This window comes from Chelon labrosus (genome assembly GCF_963514085.1).
Source record: "Chelon labrosus genome assembly, chromosome: 13".
NCBI lineage: Eukaryota > Metazoa > Chordata > Actinopteri > Mugiliformes > Mugilidae > Chelon > Chelon labrosus.
In genome coordinates this window covers 5,374,558-5,397,150 of record NC_140346.1, presented here as the reverse complement: position 1 = coordinate 5,397,150, position 22,593 = coordinate 5,374,558, and the positions used below count along the sequence as shown (strand labels likewise).

Below are 22,593 nucleotides of genomic sequence, written 5' to 3'. Positions count from 1 at the left end.
GATTTTGGGAGATGTATATTCGATATAGTCTTGCTGTACACCCTGGACAGGTCTCCAGTCTATCGCAGGACTAACACAGAGAGATAGACAATCATTCACACTCACATGCACACCTACGGCCAATTTAGAATCACCAGTGAACCTAACCAGCATGTCTTTGGACGGGAGGAAGCTGGAGTACCTGGAGAGAACCCACGCAGACACAGGGAGAACATGCAAACTCCACAAAGGATGGAAATACTAATTAAAGACTGAATAAAAGTATCAAGGAAAAGGTTTCGGTGAAACAAAAGCTACATTGCCTCAGAAAGTAACAGTGTATTAAGAGGACAAATACTTTATTGTCACATTCATAATGACCATTTTAACACACAACATGTCCCATATGTACAACGTATTCACAAATGAGTCTACACACAAATCACAGTACTATTAAACCACTACAGTTCTCAGTGGCATCTGTAACTGTTGAAAAGCAAAGAGCTGCCTTCCTTTTTTTGTGGTTTACCATGCATGTGAAAAATAGAATAAAACTAACTCTGACCAGAGGTTTTTGCAACTTTGTGGAAAACACTGATGCTAAAGATCTCAAAATTGTTTTTCTCAAAATTTATTTTTAAGAAACTTTTCAGATTCCAGATATGTCAGACCACAGCAATCTCTCAGCCAGCCCACTCCATAGAGGTATTATTTGTAGGTAAAACCAGGTAAACGTCCTCAAAAGCAACCTCAAAGTTGTGATCTACTACGAAGATGTTAAATAAGGAATAGGCTGTATTAGAGACAGATTATAGAAAACAAACAAAACATGAACAGAAACAGAAAAAAAATGTCACCCTCTTTTAGCTCCCTGACATCACCTTTAAAAATTAGATTTGGAATGAATGTAATTTGTAAATAAACACAAAATGTCTCTCTGTTTTAGTACTTGGCCGCATTTTTTATTACTTTTCTTATTCCCGTACACTTTATGTAACTATTATTTCATTAACAAGGTGTAAAAAAGCATGAGTTTATATTACATATTAAGAGTCACAGTTGACTGAACTGCATTTTTCTGACTAAAGCTCATGTTACCTTTAAAATGTCTTCTCTATTCTGTTGCCTTTAGGGGCTGTCTTGTCACTGATGTTTCTCAGCCCAGCATCTTTTAAACCATTGAAAAGCAGAGATCTGGAGTGTGTCTCCCTCTTGTGGTTTAAAAAAAACCTGATGAGTGACAACATCTCTGTAGTCACATAAGCAAATCAAATGTCTTACACGATTATTCCGGCCTTGATTTTAAATACAAAAAGTCTGAATATTTTTCCAACATAAAAGCAAAACATAAAAATAGAATTATAAAAAAGGGAATAAAAACACACTGAGGTCATCCCTGTGTGTGAGTAAAAAACAGAAGTCTGAAGAATGTTGTTGCATGAGACGTTAACGTCGACAGAAACACTGTTGACTGTGAAATCTGTTCCTGATTTTTGGTTCTCTGCAGTCCTAGTGACATCTGTACATATTCATCGAAGTCCTTATTATTTCAGATATAGCAGAACGGATGTGACCAGACTTCCAATGTGACTTAATTTTGCCAACGCATTGTATGTGTCATACAATTGTGTCTTAATATTCATTTTAACGTCAAACCCGAGCAGAACTGACCCCTCGACCATTGCGAGTCTTTCGTGAGGATGGTACTGTTGCTATAAAAGTCAGTAAAGCATCAGATTTGTGTATTCTCCTTTACATTAGTTGTGCTCTTGGTTTCTGTGTGAGTGGTGTTCATCCTGCTCGTCGGTTCCTCGCTGATGAAGTGGAGGATGTTGCGCAGGGAGCGGTTCATGCTCTTTTTGAAGCCTTGGCCCAGACACACGTAGAGCATGGGGTTGAGGCAGCTGTTGAAATACGCCAGGCAGAGCGATAAAACGTGCGCCACGTAAATGTTGGGGTGCTGTGGGGAATTCCGAGGGGTGACCAGTACGAGGGCGTCCACAATGTGCAGGGGGAGCCAGCACAAGAAGAAGCTCAGCACCACGGCGATGATGACCCTCAGGGTGCGCTTGGAGCGGTTCCGACCACGCGACAGTCCCCTCTGCGTGCTGCAGTACACCACCAAGTGACAGAGGACGATAACCAGGAACGGGAGGACAAATCCGAGCAGGAAGCGAAAGAACATGACAGTCCAGGCACTACTTGGAGTAGTGTACGCCATCACGCACTCTCGCTTGTGCTCACCTGCCGTTATCTCCCGCGCGTAAACAAACTGCGGGATGCTGCCTATGAGCGCCAGGCACCACACCACAACGCACCCATAGACGGCCTGTTTGGGTCTCCTGTGGTTCTGACACCACACGGGCCTGGTGACCAGCATCAAGCGATCCACGCTGATCAGAACCAGCTGCAGGACGCTGCAGTACATCACCAGGTAAAACAGACCTTTAACCAGCGTGCAGGCCAGCGGTCCGAAGTGCCAGTGGTCGTCGTGGGCCAGAGGGATCATGAGCAGAGGGAGGCAGAGGCAACACAGAAGATCCGCCAGCGCCAAGTTGAGGAACCACATGGATGTGACAGAGCGCTTCATGCAGAACCATATCACCCACACCACCAGCGCGTTTCCAGGGACACCCAACAGGAACACAAGGGCGTAGAGGACCAGAGCCGCTATCTGGATAGGGTGAATCCCAGGAGTCAAAAGAATCTCAGACAAGTCATCATAGTTGGATGAGTAGTCGTCGTGCGTGATGTTGTCCATGGTTCTTCAAAGCTGTAGATGTAAAACAAGCATTATAACTGCTAGTGTCGAGCTTAAATTGCCTCTATAGAGGGACAACGTTTTAGATAAAAAAAAACAAAAAAAAACAATTATGAATCAAATATACACTAGCATCCCTAATTCTTTAAAGAAACAATACAAATGTAATTAAATATTTAAAATGTACAAAAAAAATGTAATTTCATCTTACTCTTTAGTAGATCTCTGTTGGCGTTTCACTCACTGCTGGAAGGAAGTTATGCAGCTGCTCTTCTTTAAAGAGCGCACATACGCGCGCACACTCTTGCACAAGACTCCTTTCTGGATTACAAGTCGTTCATCTGAGCAACACCCAAATTCATTTCTAAAAAAAACCTCACTGACACTATTTCATTCTACAGATCAGAAAACAATGCAATTTAATTAGACCTTTTTGTATTTATTCACTATCACACTCGCAATGGTTTAATACATTTTAATAGATACAATTTAAACAACACTGGCAACAAAAGGACAGAAAATAAATCCAGGAAAATACGATTGATATCAGGATATGAGTCCTCATAAATATGTTGGTGTTGCTTCTATGTATTTCTATTGAATGTACTCTACATTATTCCTCATCTGCAGTAGAAGCACAGTGAGCTGTCCATTTATTTATTTTATTTATTTTTTTTAGGTTTTGGGGGCCCCAGGCAAAGACGTATGCCTGCTATCCCCCAGTACCTGTACTCTCTTACTTTGACAATATTCACAACACATATTCAATTCTATATTTCATTTATGGCATTCAAGCTACACATCCTTTCTTCTGTTGTGCATAATTCAAAACTGGACTTGCGGTACTAAAAGCTAGCCTTGAACTGAGATTTTGGGAGATGTATATTCGATATAGTCTTGCTGTACACCCTGGACAGGTCTCCAGTCTATCGCAGGACTAACACAGAGAGACAGACAACCATTCACACTCACATGCACACCTACGGCCAATTTAGAATCACCAGTGAACCTAACCAGCATGTCTTTGGACGGGAGGAAGCTGGAGTACCTGGAGAGAACCCACGTAGACACAGGGAGAACATGCAAACTCCACATGGAAAGGCCCAGATGGAAATACTAATTAAAGACTGAATAAAAGTATCAAGGAAAAGGTTTAGGTGAAACAAAAGCTACATTGCCTCAAAAAGTAACAGTGTATTAAGAGGACAAATACTTTATTGTCACATTCATAATGACCATTTTAACACACAACATTTCATATATGTACAACTTATTCACAATTGAGTCTACACACAAATCACAGTACTATTAAACAACTACAGTTCTCAGTGGCATCTGTAACTGTTGAAAAGCAAAGAGCTGCCTTCCTTTTTTTGTGGCTTACCATGCATGTGAAAAATAGAATAAAACTAACTCTGACCAGAGGTTTTTGCAACTTTGTGGAAAACACTGACGCTAAAGATCTCAAAATTGTTTTTCTCAAAATTTCTTTTTAAGAAACTTTTCAGATTCCAGATATGTCAGACCACAGCAATCTCTCAGCCAGCCCACTCCATAGAGGTATTATTTGTAGGTGAAACCAGGTAAACGTCCTCAAAAGCAACCTCAAAGTGGTGATCTACTACGAAGATGTTAAATAAGGAATAGGCTGTATTAGAGACAGATTATAGAAAACAAACAAAACATGAACAGAAACAGAAAAAAATTTTGCTGTGGCAAAATGTTGCCCTCTTTTAGCTCCCTGACATCACCCTTAAAAATTAGGAAATAACAAGAGAAATTAGTCATAAAGTCACAACGTCAGCAAAATGTTTCCTAACAGTTAAAAAAATACCATATTGCTTAAATAAGCAACGTCAGCTTCTGAGTGTCTTGTGTGTTTGTGCATGTTCCTGTTCACATTTCTATAAATGACAAGTGTCCCATTTGACATGTTGCTGTTTGATCGCCTAAAACGTAATTTGATACTAGGCTGTGTTTTCCCCTGTGCAATGTTCTATCACTTATAGTTGTTGCCACAGTTCCTTTCAGGATGTTTCCCCAATGAGTCGTCGAAGGTCAGGACTTCTCAGAGGTAAAGTCAGTTGAAGGCTGGTGCACTACTTGGTGGAAGTGTAGGAGTGTCATCTCTAAACGCGTCCGACTGAAGGTCTGCGGATAAAAAGATTTCACATTTAACACCACAAGTAAATAGCTTCCTAAATAAGTTCCTGAAACACAGTGTTAGCTTAGAATCAACTTGTTATGTTTTTTGTTCTTCTTGAAAATGTATAATAAATTAGCTTTCATAATAAAAGCACCAAGCAGGTGTCTGCAGTGAAGAACCAATGAGCGTGATTTAGGCAGATCTATTGTCATACAATTTAATATAGCATTTATAGTTTTCATAAGCGTATAAACATCTATAACTATGAATCATTGTGGCGTCATTAGGTTAGAATGAGCCCTTTGTATCCTACATACAGTAGGGTCAGTTAGAAACAATTGCTAGCAGCTTGAATAGGTGTACACACAGGAAGAGATTAGCAACTGTGTGGCAACACAAGACAATGGAATTTAAATGAAATTCATTGAGTTGTAGGGATGACAAGTGACACCAGCATGAAATGGGCCGTTACCAAGCTGAACTAATCTCAACTTTGAAGCAATGTGATGGAGGCAAAGACCAATGCAGGTGTTGAATACAGTTGATTGACGCATGGCGCTAACACAGAGTTCTCCAAATGGTTCCTCAAAGTAAACACCATCCATGACCTTGAATCTTATGAGCAAATACACCGTTCTAATAGCGGGCTTGGTGCGTCAAATGAAACCAGGTGGATCATTGTCATCTCTGTATTTCTTTTCAGAGGATGCTGACTGCAAGAAGAGCTAGCTCCGTCCATACACTGTCAGCTAAAAAGCAATGGGCAATGAGCTAATCTCCTTATAAGTAGACAGGGCTTTAGGCTTCCATAGATCCTACATGCTTGGAAAGGGAGGGGTACTCAGTTGCCATGTGAAATGTCACTACTAGATGTCCCTAAATCATCCACTGTGGTCCTTTAAAGGGTTACAGATCAGGAAGATGTGTGCTGATTATGATCTCCCCTGTTCATTAGCTTCCAACATATTCTTCCCAACCTACCTAAGAAACAAACACACTTGTGATATACTTGTTGTATAGCCCAGAAGTTACCCCAGGAGTTTTGAGTCATTGAATAAAATGGTTGAACTTGCTGGAGCAGAATGTCTGACATGTTTATTCAACCATTAATTTCAGTATTTGTGTACTGGTTAGTTTCAGTGTGCCTGGGGAAATAAAGAAGAAAGGATTTAAATGATTAAATGATCAAAAATTGGGGTTAAAAGAGGCTCCAAAACAAATGTTTGCCCATAAGACTCCTGGAAGTTTAATCGAAACGGAGTCTGGCAGGCACACATTTACTCCTAAAATAAGAGAAGTGAAGGACCATAAAAGCCGATTGTGTGTAACACTTGTTGTTGCAGTTGTTTTTGCTTGTTTTCATTCATTCATTTTCTATACTCGGTTATTCCTGTTAAGGGTCGCGGGGGTCTGCTGGAGCCTATCCCAGCTGTCATCGGGCGAGAGGCAGGTTTTTTGCTTGTTTTTTCCAACTATAATATATTTTCTAAAAGCATTGCCGCTAAACTGGCATCATCTACTAAATTAATCCAAGCAAAACAAATTATTCTCAAATCATAAGATGATGAATGAGGCAGAGAGACTGATAACATGTCCAGCTCACCAATGAGTGTCAATCCCTGCTGTGGGTTCAGTATGACGGACGTCTCCTCTTCCTCCTCCTCCTCGTCCCCCCAATCTGCAATGTTGGCTGGGGGGATGCACTGCTCTAAGAACAGGTCCTCCTCATCCTCCTCCATGTCCATGTTGTCTGGAGGCCAGCGCAGCTCTCCGCTCTCCACCTCGCTCAACTCAGTGGGCTCCACAACAATGGAGGGCAGACGCTCCTTCTCGTGGTTGTGGTCCAGGCTGCTCAGAGAGGTCTCTGGGACCAGGACGACCTCAACCGGGTCGGGGAAGATCTGATGGAAAAGGGGGATTGAGAGTTGAGGGAATAAGTGGTACCGAAAGTAAGTTCAGTTTACTGCAAAATATGTCAGTGCTGCTATTTGATTAAAACAAACCACTTGTTTTAATCATTCTGTCGGTCAGTTTATAGTAATCCAACAGATTGTCCTGTTTTCTCTCTCCCTCGCTCTCTCTCACACACACACACACACACACCTACGCAACGTCTGGATCTTGGATTTTGTGTACTGTTTAATCCTTGTTTTTGTCAGCATTTGTGTCCCATCCATTTTTAAAATAACACACAGTGACACAATATACCTGGAATGGTACTCTTTGCTCCTTCCTTTGCGTGTCTTCACAGTTCGGATCTTGACCACTCATCTCCTCCATGCCTCTGCAGATTAGAGTCATAACGAGGATGAAACAGCAGCTAGAGACAATAATAAAGGAACGAGAGCTGCTCTCAGCGTGGAAAGCATCTCTTCCCATTGAAATCCTGAATCCTGTAAGAAATCTTTTTACCTTTCCCTTTAAAAATAGGCTCCATTTTAAGCCCAGGAATCCTTACACTTTTGTAGAACTGTTAATTTTGATAGGCAGGTTATACTTCACAAAGGTAATATGCTAATTGGGTACTGAATTGTCAAAGGAAATTCAGGATGCTGACTGCTCAAGCAGCCGTGTAAATTACTTCAACATGTCATCTGACTTGTTTACATGTCTGCCACGGCTCTGAGGTCAGTAGTTGGTTATTCAGTGTTACAGGATGAAATCAAATCATCTGGTTTTCTATGAAGTTACGTCATCGCTGAATTACAGGAGGATCACAACACTGCAAGCTTTTCGTTGGTCAACGACTTCCTGCCCTACATCCCACTGGCCAAAGCTGGTCAGTCTGAGTAAATTATGAGAGCATGTGCGAGTGCATGAGTCTCCTAACGCACACACACACGTACACTGAAACACCCTCCAGATTAGTGCAGAGTTCAAATAGGGTTTGACACCAAAATGGATTGCGTAGTTTGGAGCTCACATTTTATCTTTTGAAACGGAAGCTGATTAAATGAACGCCCTGTTTGTGGCTCGGTCAGCTCCCGCACATAGCTGAATCTTATTGTGTTCAGTGAGAAAAATGCCTCCCCACGACTGTAACACTGCATTTGTTTGCAGTGAAGTCAAGTCTGTGTCCACCCAACTTCAATCTGTTTATGGTCTTCAGAAAAGCCGATGGGGGGGATTAAGAAGGACTGAGGATCTGTCTGAATCCTCTTTTTATCCCTCCCTCCTGCTCCTTCTCTCTTTTTCTCGCTGCGCCTCAGTGTCCGCCGTCTCTCCATAAGTACCAATCATGGTTTCGGTGATTGGTGTAATGACACAATCGGCTGCATCTTGCTTACTCTTAAATTAAACTTTGGCTGAAAGGCCGATCTAATCGCTTTCTGTTTGTAGACTCTATTTTGGGTACTTTGTGATATTTGCTAACAGCTGCAGGGGTCACGTGTTACATTGACCTAAGGAGGTGAACCATTTTGCAGTGCTGAGATAGTTTGGAATCTCAGCACTAAGTGGAAGCAATAAACACAGGTCATTCATTGTTATGTCCATATATGGCATACTGGACATAAATTAAAAAGTAAGTATAAATCATTTTCATGGATTTGATGATCCCCTTTACAGCACTACTGTCCCTAAATACAATCAAACAGATGCTGAACAAGACCTTTCAATGTTTTCCAAAGATATTGTTAATATATCTATTGACTGAACCCTGTTATTATTCATTTTAGTTTAAGGTTAACAAAGATGCTATCTACAAGCTGATGTGAGTGTCTGATCTAAGTGATCTCAGAGGCAGTTTAAATAAACTGATTTTAGCTAGGTAGAGGGGGTTCCTCATTGTCGCAGATTACATGTCCGCCATTCCTATGGACGTGCTTAAGTTCATTGTATAATATGACAAATGAAGAAACACTAAGCCAGTTTGCGCAGCCGTCAAAACGAGGACACCCTGTTCTCGCCTAAATAGGATCAGCTTTGGGAGGATGCTATCATTTGTGACCCACTTGTGAATGTGTGCAGCGCTACAATTCAATTTCTGATATTATGTTGTTGACAACTGTGCAGCGCTAAGCCGTGTGTGCGCCACCTGGGATGGAAACTTTCAGCAGCTATTATGATGAAGAAGCTTAACCTCTATGTAATCCCTCTCATATACACCCGCTCCAAACACCTGCATGTTTCAGCTCAGTCAACAATCAGTTTGTCCCACGCACACTGCTTTCGAGATTTCCGTAACGACCGCAGGCTGGATGATAAGTGAGGCTTATAGATGCCTCTAGGTGTCAGATCAAGATCTGAAAAGGTTAACATTAGTGTCATAAGGAAGAGGAAGTTGAGGGAGAAAAACAGAGACCGCACGCCAACAGGTTTAACACTTCTTCTGACTGAAAATCTAGATAGAAATTTAAAGAGTTAGCATTTATTTTCCGCACAACTTTCATATAATCTTCTTCTGATTTCCAGAGTAACCTGGTGAGATAACATTGCGTCCCACACTTTCCTTTGCAACGTGCTGTGGTTGTGCAAGAAGTGAATTCACGCTGAAGAAATTGTGAGGTAACATTGCAGCACACTTCTTCAAGCACACTTCTGGGTTATGAACCGTCGCTCCAGATTAAATGAGACAACTGCATTTGTTGAGCTCGGTCACCTTGGCTTGCTCTTGACCTCCCTGGTCCTTACGTCTTACAGTACTTACGTTTGCCCTCCATTTCTTCTCTCTCTCCCTCCACCCTTTAAGCACAAAAAGGTAATCTGCATCCTTTCACACACCCTCATACACAAAATGCACATCTGATAACAGCTCTAAATATACTAAATCTAGTCTTCCTTCCTTTTATTTATATCCTACTTGCACTCACACTGAATGTACATACATTTTCTTTGTGGGCTTCACAGATAACAAAGCCCTCATTAATTCAAATTTATGCTTTTCCCTTTATGCTCGCAGCTATTTAATGGTTCATGTAGTAAATTTGTTAGGAATGGACATTCCAGCGTAGAAAGAAGTGGAAGTTTAATTAAGGCCATATGTTTCTACTTTGATAAAGAAGTCTTAGTCCTGTTTACATTATCCCCATACATTCATAGAAGCTCATGCAGATAAGGTCATGAAGGGGAATTCAGTTCAGTAAGAACCCAGTAGGAAGGAAGTTGGTCATGGTTCTTGATGATCTGAATGTTTTTTGTTCCTAAGATACATACATAGAAACTTTTTGCTTACCCTGCACTTGCATTCAGGAAGATTTCTTCTCCATCCTGGCACAGCTCCACAGTGGTGAAGCCTGGCTCCTCCACAGCTAGCACAGGTGACACAAGAGGGGGTGCAGGAGGAATTGAGCAGCTCCCACAGCATTCCCCCTCTGCAGAGCCCTCACTGAGGTTTTTGGCCTCCAGGGCGAAGCCTGGATGGGGGGTGGGGTCCCAAACTATCGGGGATCCCAGGAGTTTAGCAGATAATCCGGAGTGGGATGTGTGCCTGGTTCCCTGAGTCAGCCAAGACCTCACTCTTTGCACTCACTCGTCCAGGTTGCTCTTCTTGCTCAAAGCCTACATGTGCTCCCGTATCCAACTTCCTTCCTCATGGCTCTCTCAATATCTCTCCCTGTCCCTCCCAACCCCACTGCCAGGCTTTGGAGAGGAGCAGGATTAGTGTCTCTTTCGATTACAGAGGCTGGACGGGTGACGTCAGCAGGGCTTGACAGTTCCCTCTGATGAGTTGGCACACTGGGTCCCCGGTGCATCTGTAAAGAAACACATAAAGGGCACACAGATGACACACAGCCATGCTGTTTATGGGCACTAAAGCTACACAAGAAAAGCACAGCTTCTCACAAAATGGACTTGTGTTTGCACATTTTTTTTCCCTCATGCCCATCATGACTCCTCATCTCTGTGTGGATTTAGATTTGGACGATTTGGACGATTCATGGAATTAGCCCAGGGATCAAGGGTGGGGTATTACATATATATATATTGCATACGATGATGGCTTCCCACTTGATTTTACAACGTTAATTGGGTTCTGTTGTGCACACAGTTTCAGTTAATAGTTGGGCCCATTGAACTGACCTTAGCGGGTCAGCAACCTCATTACCTTATAATGTAAAATGTATTCATAGCTTTGTATCGTCCACTTATTCATATATAATAAAAGGAAGGCCTGCTGCATAGTCGGCTTCCTATTCTGAATGTTACAGCCCTCCCTCTGTTCTGCATGCCTGTTGAAATAAAGTGTGGCACAGAAAAATTCTTACTCTATGTTCTTCTGTTCTTCAGTGTGTGCAACTGTAATATGCACCTATTTCCAGCTGGGATCAGTAATGTATTTCTGATTGTGATTTGGCATGGTTTTACTGAGACACTTGAATGAAATAAAGAAACTGTCTGTGCTGTTCCTACATGAAATAATGCATGAAATACCATTGTATGCTTTAATTTGTGTTGTAAATATTACACTGAGGCCTCAACCTGAAAATTTCATAAAGCAGAAGCTGGCAGAAAGAAATGGCCACATATTTTGTAACACTTGAGGAAGTTGTGAAGTTTTCTTATTATGCATGCATGCTGATGTTCTCAGCTGTAAAAAAATGTGGGTGCTGTTTTTCATTCATTGTAAGACAAGTTCTGCAGAGGAACAATGCCCTTCATGTTGCACCGGTCCCTTCCCTACCTTGTTCCAAATATAGCCAATTGACTTAACCCACAGAGGGGATTACATACCGCTGTTACCAGTGCTCTGTCTGTTGAGCTATATAGATTCTTATTCTGCACATATAAGGCTTGTACCACAATTGCAACGATCTGTGCTGCAGAAAAGTTGTAGGCAATTTAGATGTTTATATTAGACGTGTTCTCTTATCCATCATTAGCATTACCATTAAGGAGGCATGAGATTAGTCTGAAATCCCTTCTGCAGCACTTCACAATAACCCCAGATTTGCAGCCAGAGTAATAAAGAACCATCATCAGCAAGAAGATTTAGAGTCGTGCAACTGATGGTGTGACTCCACACTGGTCTCAACACGACCAAATTAGTCAGGCATAACACGAAGAGACTGAAGCAGCTGAGACAGCTCAGATCAAGAGAGGAAGTGTGGAAAGTTCTCTGAGATGCCTGGAGCAGGTAGAGCTGCACTGGAGGATTCCTGGGTTTGTGTATAACCATTAGCATTAGGATCAATAAAGTCTCATCTTATGTTTACAGAGACATAAGAGCTGACAATCTGAGCTGACACTGCCTGTAGATCACTTAATTGTCAGGTATTGAAAGCCCAGAGGCAACAACTTGCAGACAGACGAGTAAAGGCAGATCAACATGAGCCATATATGCTGGGTGTAACTGTCTGAGTGTAAAGGATACTTTTTTGTACTAGGTCTAGAGGGGATGTTTCACCAAGGGGCCATAATGTGTTCAGAGACCCCACACAGGAAGCCTTGAATTCGCCGAAAGTTTCATATTCAGATCGAAACACTGATGTCTTGTAATGTTTATTCTTTAGGTCATCTAGAGTGGCACTTGTAGACGTGCTGGTCAACGAATGACAGTTCAGACACAGGCATCTTCACCTGCCCTTTGGAGGGACTCTGCACATGTCTGTGTGTGGACGGGCAGTTGTCTAAAGGAGACAAGGTGTAGGTTCATTTATGGGGTCACGGTCGACATGAGATTGTTGCAACAGACGATAATGATACTGTTTATGTTGGGTTTTATTTAGGGTGCTAGAAATATCATCACAATGTCCTCAAACCTCATATACTGATAATGATGTGTAATAGAGTGACTCAAAACAAGTCCTGACAGTAGGCAAAGAGAATCCAGTCACACAAATAAAAGAGAAATCTTTGTGTGCATGTGTATTTGTTTATTCAGGAAAGTGAGCCAATATTACATATCTGAGTTGCAAAGTAAGTGAACCCTTGTTTTCAATATCTGGTGTGACCCCCTTGCACAGTAATAACAGCAGCTGGTCCAACAATGGTGGCAAGCCGTCCTGGGGCAGATGCAGCAAAACAGGCCCAAAAAACAGGCCCTGGGCAAAACAGGCCCAATGCCCAAATGTCCTTTGGGCATTGGGCACTGATGCTGGAATGCAGTGTCTTTTCATCTCAAGCTTTGGTCTTATCTGTCGACAAAACATGTTCCACTTCTCCCAAAAGTCAACAATGCTTTTTCTGTGGTCTTCAGAAAGCTGCTTTGTTAGATTGTGACAAATCCCTGATTGACGAATTGGGGCACTGAACGACACCTGAGTCTTGTTACATTGATTGGAAACACTTCTGAACAGATGGAGATTAATATGGCCTTACATAATTCTGGGGGCACAGTGACTTTGGCACCTCGTTGATGTAATATTGATTGATTTTCCAGAATAAACAAATACTGAAGTGTAATATTTCTGTTTCATTTGTTTTATTGGGTTCTCTTTGTCTACTGTCAGGACTTGAGTGAAAATTCTGATGGACGCAAAGAATTTTAAGCTGCACTGCATACACATAACTGAAAGATCACTTAAATCACCACAACTTAATTGGATGCGTCCTTTATCCAAAAAAAAAAAAAAAAAAGTTCAAAAAAGGCAACTGGACTTTTTGAACGTTTGAGAAGACGTTTCACCACTAATCCGAGTAGCTTCTTCAGTTCTAGGGGACTGGTGGGAAGTTTGAGGTTTAAATAGGAAACAGAATTGATGAAATGTAACTTAAGCCATAAACTGCCTTGAAAACACTAGGAATACGATATGCCTCGCTCTAATGATGAACAATCCAGTAGATATTTTAAGAATTCTTTGCATGTCATTGACATGTTGCATCAACACCTGACTATCCTAACCAGAATTGCCAGTAATGTTTGTCTGCATGTCTTCCAGCTGACGTTAAAGAATCACAACACTGTTCTGAAAGTCTGAATAATTAAAGCCACTTCAAATATTCATTTTACTTCTGTACAGATGTGTGAAAGGATTTGAAAATACTTTTGAACATTTCACTAATGTTCAAATTGATTATGAGTAATCATTTCAAAGTAAGGAATTGTGACACAGAAAATAGCAATTATTTCAAATTGCCTTTTTACTGATAAAAGTGTCAGCAAACAGTATTACACCAAACTTTGTGAGAACACAAAATACGTAAAACTGCTTGATATTATCAAACCATACCACATTGCTACCCTTTGACCGTCTTTCCAACAGAATCTTGCAGGGACAGTCACTGACAGCCATCCGAAACACTCTGGCATCTTGGAGTTTGCCTCATTGCAGGTCAATGAGGGAGGGGGCTGCAGCCCTGACGAGGTTGTTCACCTGTCCTGTGGACGGCCTGTACCGCTTCACAGTGCACATGATTATGTATGGAAGGGGACAGTGTTCTCTATACAAGAATGGAGAGAAGGTAGTGCCTCGCAATCCAAATAAAAAGGACAAGGCTAAATGAATAAGAACTAAACATTGTTTCTATGCCATCACAGGTATGTTTCATTAAGATAAGGTAGGATAAGATAATCCTTCATTGGTCCCACAGTGAGGGAGATTTACAGCTGAAATGGGACAGAGCAGTAACACAAAAACTCTGTATGAGTACAATATGTCAAGTACAAAGGTATTACAAGCAACTAGTATAGGTTATACAAGTACCAGTATAGGTTGGTTTAATACTCTAGAAGTAACTTTAAGTAAAACATAATGTACCACAGTAGAAAATGCTTCCTATAATTTAAATTTAGTACTGATTGCAAAGTACACATTGAAGGATGTAACACAGTTATTGCACCGTAGGTGTACATTGGCATATATTGCAAGTATTGTATTAAAATTAGACTTGAGGCAGACTTATATTATGTTCTCAGTGACAGTCAGCTGTGTAACACAATGTTGTTGTTTTTTTACATCTACGTTAAATTCATGTAAATGCATACAGGTAAAGAATCACTGTATCTAAACTTGTCTCATTTTATCTTATGACAGAAACAATAGACCCATGGTTATTTTAATATCTTTAGTAAAATCTTTCAATTATATTTATATAGCGTCAATAACGATACAAACTGTTTCTAGGCGCTTAGGCACAACATCTGGTCTGAAACCCAGCCTGAAACACCCAGAGAAAGCAAGGAAAAACTCCCTTTTAACAAGAAGAAACCTTGACCCTCTGTGTTCCCACTTGGAGAGTTTGTCTTTGCGCTTCGTGTCACAAACGTTCTAGCCTGTTCCAAGTGTACTTAATGCCTTTTTCTGTTCCTTGTGACTTTGTCTGTTTTTTCAAGTAAATACTTTTCAGTCCACCTGTGTCTTGAGTCATGCTTTTGAGTCCTCCTCAACCAGTTCCTGGTTTCATCGTGTATGTTTTCAGTCTTTGTCTGCACCGTGTAATTCCTCTGCATCAGTTAGATTAGTCAATACTCTGATCAGGCATAACATTAAGACCACTGAAAGCCACCTAGACCAGACCAGGAACCCCCACCACATGACACTCCTTGATGGCAGCAGCCATGCCCAGCAGGATGCAGCCTGACACAGGCACAACGGTTTAGGAACAACTCAAAAAACATAAAGAACAGCACAAGGTGTTGACCTGGCCTCCAAATTCACTAGATTTCAAACTGATCAAGTATCTGTGGGATGATCCACAGAGGCCCCTCCACTCAACACATATGACCCAAAGGCCCCCACTAACAACATTCTGTTGCCAGACACCACAGGACACCCTCAGAAGGCCCATGTCCATTCTCTGATGAGTCACAACTGTTTTAGAGGCACAAGGGAGACCTTCACAATATTAGGAAGGTGGTCATAATGTTATGCCTGATCGGTGTATAACTGTGACTCTGGCATAGCCTCAGAATTGAAAGTATTTTTAACAATTTATTTGTGAATGATCCCTTTTTTAAAGAAATATAAATGTACACAACAAATGTTTGTCCTTTTCATTCTTGTGAAACAAAACCTCCCCTCTAATAAACTTTCAAGCAGCAAGCAGGTTTTATGCGCAAACCTGATGAACGACTTCAGCCTGTTTGTGCTTGTCTTCGTCACATTTGCAGCACTGTCCCGCAAGACAACTACAGGTAAGAAGCTCTTTGCTCCCCTGCTAGATGTGCTTCAATCATGCAAGAAATAAAATAAAAAAATATATAAAAAAAACTAAAAAAAAAAAATTAGACTTTTGCTTTAATTCAGAGGAGGGGAATGTATTTATCTTAAGGTAGAACTGAAATGACTTTCTAGGTGTTTTTTGTTATTTTACAACAGCTTGTTAGCATATTATCTAGTAAACTACACTGTCACATGTAACCATGTCTTTTTTGTCTTCATTTTTTGCATTATATACACTTTTAAAAGGCCTAACTCATTATTTGTTACAAGCATTATATTCACACCATAAATTAATTGCAGTTATGGACTTGCTTATTTTGTTGTTTTGTTTTTCTTTGTTTTGTTTTTTTTTTCAACTTAGGCACACTACGGTACAATATCAGAAGTTTTAACCATGGCTTATGTCCCTGGGCGTGGTGACAGCAGCTCTCCATCTGGTAAAAAACAAAATATCATTGTGTTCTAATATAACATTGTTTGCCAGTATTGCTACTTTTATACAGGAAAGAAAGCCAGAAGCCAGTAACAGTGTCTATATCAGTGCCACTTGCTGTCAAGTAATTTGACACTTACGTGGCATGAGTGCATATCATTTATTTTCCACTATGTACACAGATTCTCTACAAACTGCGACTTAACTGTAATCAGCTGCAGTGTATAGTAAGGGGATGCATAATAATGATAACTCTTGTTGCTCAAGAGAGCACGCAATTTTGCCATTATCTCACAGCAGCTCCTACATTATCTTGATTCTCCATATCAACAGGTAACTCAAAGATATGAAAATGTGTCAGAAATGAATAGTTGTGTTTTGCTTGCCAAGTTCTGGCAGTTACTGTGACAGACACTTAACATGTTCCCTTCTCTAATTATTATAATGTCCCCCATTTTAGGCATTGTGGCCTTCACAGCCAAGTTAAATGCTAATGACAGCTACCCCTGTCACTCCGGAGTCCTGAAGTTTCGCACGGTGCTGGTCAACGAGGGAGGAGGCTACAGCCCTGAAACAGGCATTTTCACGTGCCCCGTGGAAGGCCTCTACCACTTCACCGTACATGTGTCCGTTTATGGCCGCGGACAGTGTGCCATATTCAAGAATGTAGAGAAAGTAGTGTCTCTGTATCACACCTCTTTGCCTGACAAATGTAGCCAAGTGGCCAGCGTTGGCAGTGTAGTCAAACTGTCTAAAAATGATGAAGTCATGGTGAATATCTGGGGGCCTGGTAGGAATGATATCTTTGCAACTGAAGATAATGATACTGTCTTTGTTGGGGTCCGTTTGGGTTGATCCCATCAGCGTCAAAAAGTAATAATCAGATAGTCAGTAAAAATTTTGGCTGATGTTTTTAATGCTACGTCATCATTTTCATGATTAATGGTCTATGTGAAAACAAGTATGTACTGTAGGTTGCTAGACACAATATGACTCATTAAAACAAGTGAAACTTAAATGGAACCGCTCTCTTCTCTGTGTTTTTAATAATAGGCCATGACTTGGCTATCATGTATTCTTGTTGTTTCTGTCCTCCAACCCACCGGAGGCGCTGCCTCAAAAATTACCCACATCCGGTATACTTCACGCATGCGCACAAGGTCTGTTTTCAAACAGCTAGAAGCTGTACCCGCGGTAGAAAGTGACCGAAGTCATACATTTAATTTGTGTTTATCTGGTTTGCCTTCAAAAATTAACCTTCCCGATGGATTTAGACAGTGGAACATACGAACCAGGATTTGTGGGGATTCGGTTTTGTCAAGAATGGTGAGTTTGTGGCTGTATGGAGGTTTGATAAGTTAACCTAGCTAGCAAGCTACATGTTAAAGATAGTTGAGACGCATGTTTAGGTACCATTGTTTTTACTAAACAACTGCATCCACATTGAGGATATGAAAAGCTATTAAACACACTGACTTTGTTTTCCAGTAATAACATGTTATACCCTAAAGAAGACAAGGAAAACCGTATCCTGTTGTATGCGGTAAGTATCTGCTTGTAAGTTAGCCCCCGTTTGTGTCCCTCGTTTGCTAGCCAGCATGCAAGACTTACTCTGGAGGTATCTCTACAATCCCTAAAGATTCTCTTGATCATGTGTGGGAAATAACATCCGAACTGAACCCGTTTTCGATTTTTTTAATGTGAACACGGTGATAGAAAGGAGTGTAGAAATGTATTTAAGTCTGGCATAATTTTTAGTGAGGCAGAAGCATGAGCTTGTAGTTTGAGTCTGACTGATTACAAAATGGATCTTATAATAAACTAGTACCACTATAAACTAGCTGATTGTTACATCGTGAAACTTTCTATAAAGGGTAATGACAGCTTGTTTAAGAAAAGTACTTCTGGGATACCTGTTGAGGCACAGGAAGATAGCGTACTGTCCCTTCCTTTGTATATCTATCATACCTACATTGTAACTTTGCCACGTGCCCTGCTGTTTTATTCAATTGTATTTTATTTCAACCTGCAGTGCAGGAACTGTGACTACCAACAAGAGGCAGACAACAGCTGCATTTATGTCAATAAGATCACCCATGAGGTTGAGTAAGTAACCACAGCGCCACATAAACTACCAGATGATTATTTCCTGAAACTGACGACACATCACGCTACTATTTTTGCTACAGTATAATCCTGGCTTTAATATGTGACCAGCTTGTTATTCAGTCACAACAGCACTTTTGATAGCACCCAAATTGATCATGGACACACCGAGTTAAAGAGATTGTGTATCTGTTTTGATCAAGAATGTGTTTAACACATACTGAGTGACTTGAAGGTAAACATTTTATTAGACCAACATTTGTTGGACCCACAGTACTAAAACTGTTATAAACTGCTTTTGTATGTAGTATATTGTCAGCTAATAGAGGGCTACAATTGCTGATAAGTCCTCAACAATCTTGCCTCTGTTTTTTTCTCCAGTGAGCTGACCCAAATTATTGCCGACGTATCTCAGGATCCAACGTTGCCAAGAACAGAAGACCACCCCTGTCCTAAGTAAGGATTGAATGTAGTTGAACATTAAGCAGAGAGAAAAAAAACGAATAGCAGACAATGAATTCTCAAGTCACAGCATCTAACCATAACATACTGTAATGTCTGTACTGCTGAATTGGCTGTTTGTTAAGACAAACCCACTGACAAATGCAATCCACAAGACTAAAGGCGCACACGCAGGAAGAGACAAGCAGGTAAAACTGTTATATACTGACACATCAAGTTAATAAAAATTCAGCAAGTAGTAATAATGCTCATAGCCGAAAAAAACTTTGCCAGCACAAACAGGGTGGGTACTAAGATGAACTAATCTTTTTTTTATATATATATTTTTTGGGGGCTTTTTGTTGCCTTTATTATAGAGACAGCTGAAGATAGACAGGAAAGGGGGGCAGAGAGAGAGGGGATAACACGCAGCAAAGAGCCACAGGTCGGACTCGAACCCTGGGCTGCTGCAGCGAGGACTCAGCCTCGCTACATGGGCGACATGGGTCGCCAGCTCTACCTACTGAGCTATCCCGGCGACCCAAGATGAACTAATCTTTGAGTTGATTGTTGATGGGAGTGGTTGTGGCGCAACCATCAAGTTCCCCAAACATTTAGTGCAGGAAAATACTGAACAACACGGCTTTGGTTCCTTCCATCTACGGCAGCGGCCTTGACTGTATTCACTTTTCCAATAGGGAGCTGTCACCACAGAAAGAGATAGCTCTTGGCAATTCAGCATGTCAGGTGTTTATTTCACTCTGAAACATCTGTGGTGGGAGTTACCTTGAGTGAGGGAGTGGCAGGAATGGCTACTATCAATAAATGAAAGGAGAAAAATGACAACATTACTTCCATTGGCACTGCTTTTTCTAAAGGCATTGCGCAATGTTGCAGTTGCAGTTTCTTAACATTCATGTGGTAACCATCATGTCCTCTCTCTCTCTCATATCCTGTGCCAAAATACCGAAATAGATTTAAAAAGAAATGGGCGTTTTACCGAGTTGTTTTCTCGGTTGAACATTATGTTGTGTTACTGGAATCTTTAAATAAAACAACCTGCGTACTCATCTGCCAACATATTTCCTCAGAATTTGCTGCATTTGGTCCACAAATCTGATGCTAAAAAAAAAAAGAAAGAAGACATTTTGCACTAGAATCAAACACAAACATGACTTGTGATACCTACCAAGACCACCTGTTTTCATAGGAGGTTTCATAACCGTGGTAGTGTATGGTTTAGTCTCATTTGATCCAGAAGTTGGGACCAAATAATTTAAGCGTGAAGGGGTCCTAAATATCAATTTATTGCTGTGACAACTTCTAGACTGGCCTGTGCTTTGGCTTACTTTAAGGTAAAGACTGTTCTTTTTCGGCACTAGTATATGTAACCATGGGGCTTACCAACATCCTTTGACACTTGAATGGTTTGCGGAATGAAATGTTGTGAAACAGTGACTGGCTGTGACCATAGCAGTCTTTTCTAACTTTGTGTCTCTTTTTAGGTGTGGTCACAAGGAAGCAGTCTTCTTCCAGTCTCACAGTATGAAGGCTGAGGTAATTATTACTGTCAATGAAATGAAGTCTTACAGTTATGTCTCGGTGAATATTTTTCCATGTTATTTCAGTCTTTCATGATCAGCACATTGGAGCCACATTGAACAGTTAAATAAAACCTTTTTCCAGCCAGAAACAGCTGCACTGCTACAGGCTGGTTTGAGGAAAATTAAACAACAGAACCTTACAAACCAAAAACTAAATTAAAACTGTTTCATTATGTCTAATATGAAACTGAATGTTTTGTTTGATTTATTTAATTTTTCCTACACAGGATGCTATGCGACTATACTACGTCTGCACGGCCCCTCACTGTGGACACCGGTGGACAGAGTAAACGCTGGTGGCTATGAAGTGGTCTAGCATTTGCATCTATGAAATTAATGTTGGCAAAAACAAATCCTCAGCTCAGCCACACTGGTTTATAATCCCATCAGAAACCTGAAGAATCAAAACAGGAACTGTGAGTTGGACGAATGCATAAGAGTACATTTTGTTTTGTAACATAGCACCACTGCAGACTGTCTTTGTATGGTGACTCCGATCTGTTACCATTGTGTTAATATAATGTGATGGTCTCCTAGTAGTTTTTCATATGTGTATCGTGAGATTAAAATAATCTTCTTTTTTCAAACGTTTCTTGAGTCTTTGCTAAACATTTTAAGAAATCATTCAGTTGAAAATATAAAGTGTTCTGGATAATTATTTGATACAGCAGGCAAAGAAAACAGGTGTGCCCAACAGCCGTGCTTCCCGCCAGCAAAGAATTGAACCACCATCCAAACGACATATGAGGGATTCCCTGACTGGAGTATCCACACGTTGGAAAACATCTTGGGAAATATTTTGAAGAGAAGTCACGCTTATATGAGAATGAAAAGCCTTTATTGTCATTGTATGCAGGATGCTAGGAAATTGCCTTCTAACTGAGCTTTGGAAAAGAACAAAATACAAAGACATTCAATAGAACACGCAATCACTAACGATCTCATTCATGAGCCGTCTGAGACCATGATAAATATTAAATATATTTTACAGAATAGTAAATATAGACTTGGGTTTTATTGGTACTGAGTGTGTTTATTAAGGGACTGGATGGTTTTGGGAAAGAAACAGTTAAACAGTCTGGTGGTGTGAGGTTTTATGGTTCTGTATCGCCACCCAGAGGGCAAGAGATCAAACTGATGGTGGCCAGGGCAGGAAGAGTCCATCAAAATATTTTTCTGGTCTTGAGAGGTAGCATACATATGCAATGTCATGGCGTGAGGGCAGATGGCAGTCAATGATGAATGTCAATTTACTTTACAATAAAAGTTCTATTTGGAGTAGATAATATGTCAAACTAAATCCTAAGTATTAGTATTATTGTTTGTTCATTTTCTGTAACCACTTGTCCTCTGGATCGTCGCGGGGGTGGGGTGGGGCTGGAGCTTATCCCAGCTGTCATTGGGCAAGAGGCGGGGCTTTAAAAACATTCATTTCCTCTTTTGTTTAGATCAACGTGATTGTCCAGTCTCGCACAACGAAGTCTGCTTTCACCCACTAAGATCATTCCAAAACAATTGCAGTGTAGTTTTTGAGCCCAAATTTGATAAAGAAGCAGAATGCTAGGATGCAGTTATGTGTGCACTAGGGATGTCGAGATTCACCGATTCATATCGGTGGTCCGATACAAACATTTGCGATGCGACTGCACCGGTAGATTCAAGGTGCGTCGGATATAATTTACGGGTGAATTTGCGGTGCATCTCTTCTAGTCTGTCTGCACCGGTAAATACCATTGTTAAATCGATTATTTCATGTTGTAGTATCTATTCCCTGTCTTATCCTATTTTCCGAGGCAACCTGAATGCACCATCGCGTCCTTGAGCACTGACGCAAACAGGTGTTGTACACAACAAATATGGAGGCAAACGAGAACGACGTGCAGCACTTTGGTGCGAGTATTGTTTACAGCAGCTGTTAATGGCTGCCAGTTATAGTTTTATTTTTACACTTGAGTCTGTAAGACATTGTTATTTGATTTTCATTCTTTGTAAGATGGAATTAGAGCCATTTATGTTCACTATTCAGTCAACTAACTGAAACACTGTCAAGCACAGCATCAGTCTAGCAGACAGTAGTATGT

At 40.8% G+C, this 22,593-nt stretch overlaps 2 protein-coding genes across 2 annotated transcripts; one reads left to right on the top strand and one right to left on the bottom strand.

Annotated features, from left to right (window-relative positions):
- Positions 1 to 1,361: 1,361 nt before the first annotated feature.
- On the bottom strand, positions 1,362 to 2,986 carry LOC311498123 (C5a anaphylatoxin chemotactic receptor 1-like). The gene is made up of 2 exons (XM_084558565.1): positions 2,952 to 2,986; positions 1,362 to 2,752 (listed from the first exon to the last, which is right to left on the bottom strand). Exon 2 carries the CDS (start codon positions 2,738 to 2,740, stop codon positions 1,712 to 1,714), a length of 1,029 nt encoding a protein of 342 aa, XP_084414691.1. The 5' UTR covers positions 2,741 to 2,752; positions 2,952 to 2,986; the 3' UTR covers positions 1,362 to 1,711.
- Positions 2,987 to 15,875: 12,889 nt separating this feature from the next.
- polr2i (RNA polymerase II subunit I) lies at positions 15,876 to 21,117 on the top strand. The gene is made up of 8 exons (XM_084558858.1): positions 15,876 to 15,900; positions 16,290 to 16,365; positions 16,822 to 17,687; positions 17,850 to 17,904; positions 18,394 to 18,467; positions 18,849 to 18,923; positions 20,414 to 20,465; positions 20,740 to 21,117. The coding sequence occupies exons 3-8, from the start codon at positions 17,626 to 17,628 to the stop codon at positions 20,800 to 20,802; spliced, it is 381 nt and encodes a 126-aa protein (XP_084414984.1). The 5' UTR covers positions 15,876 to 15,900; positions 16,290 to 16,365; positions 16,822 to 17,625; the 3' UTR covers positions 20,803 to 21,117.
- The last annotated feature ends 1,476 nt before the right edge of the window (positions 21,118 to 22,593 follow it).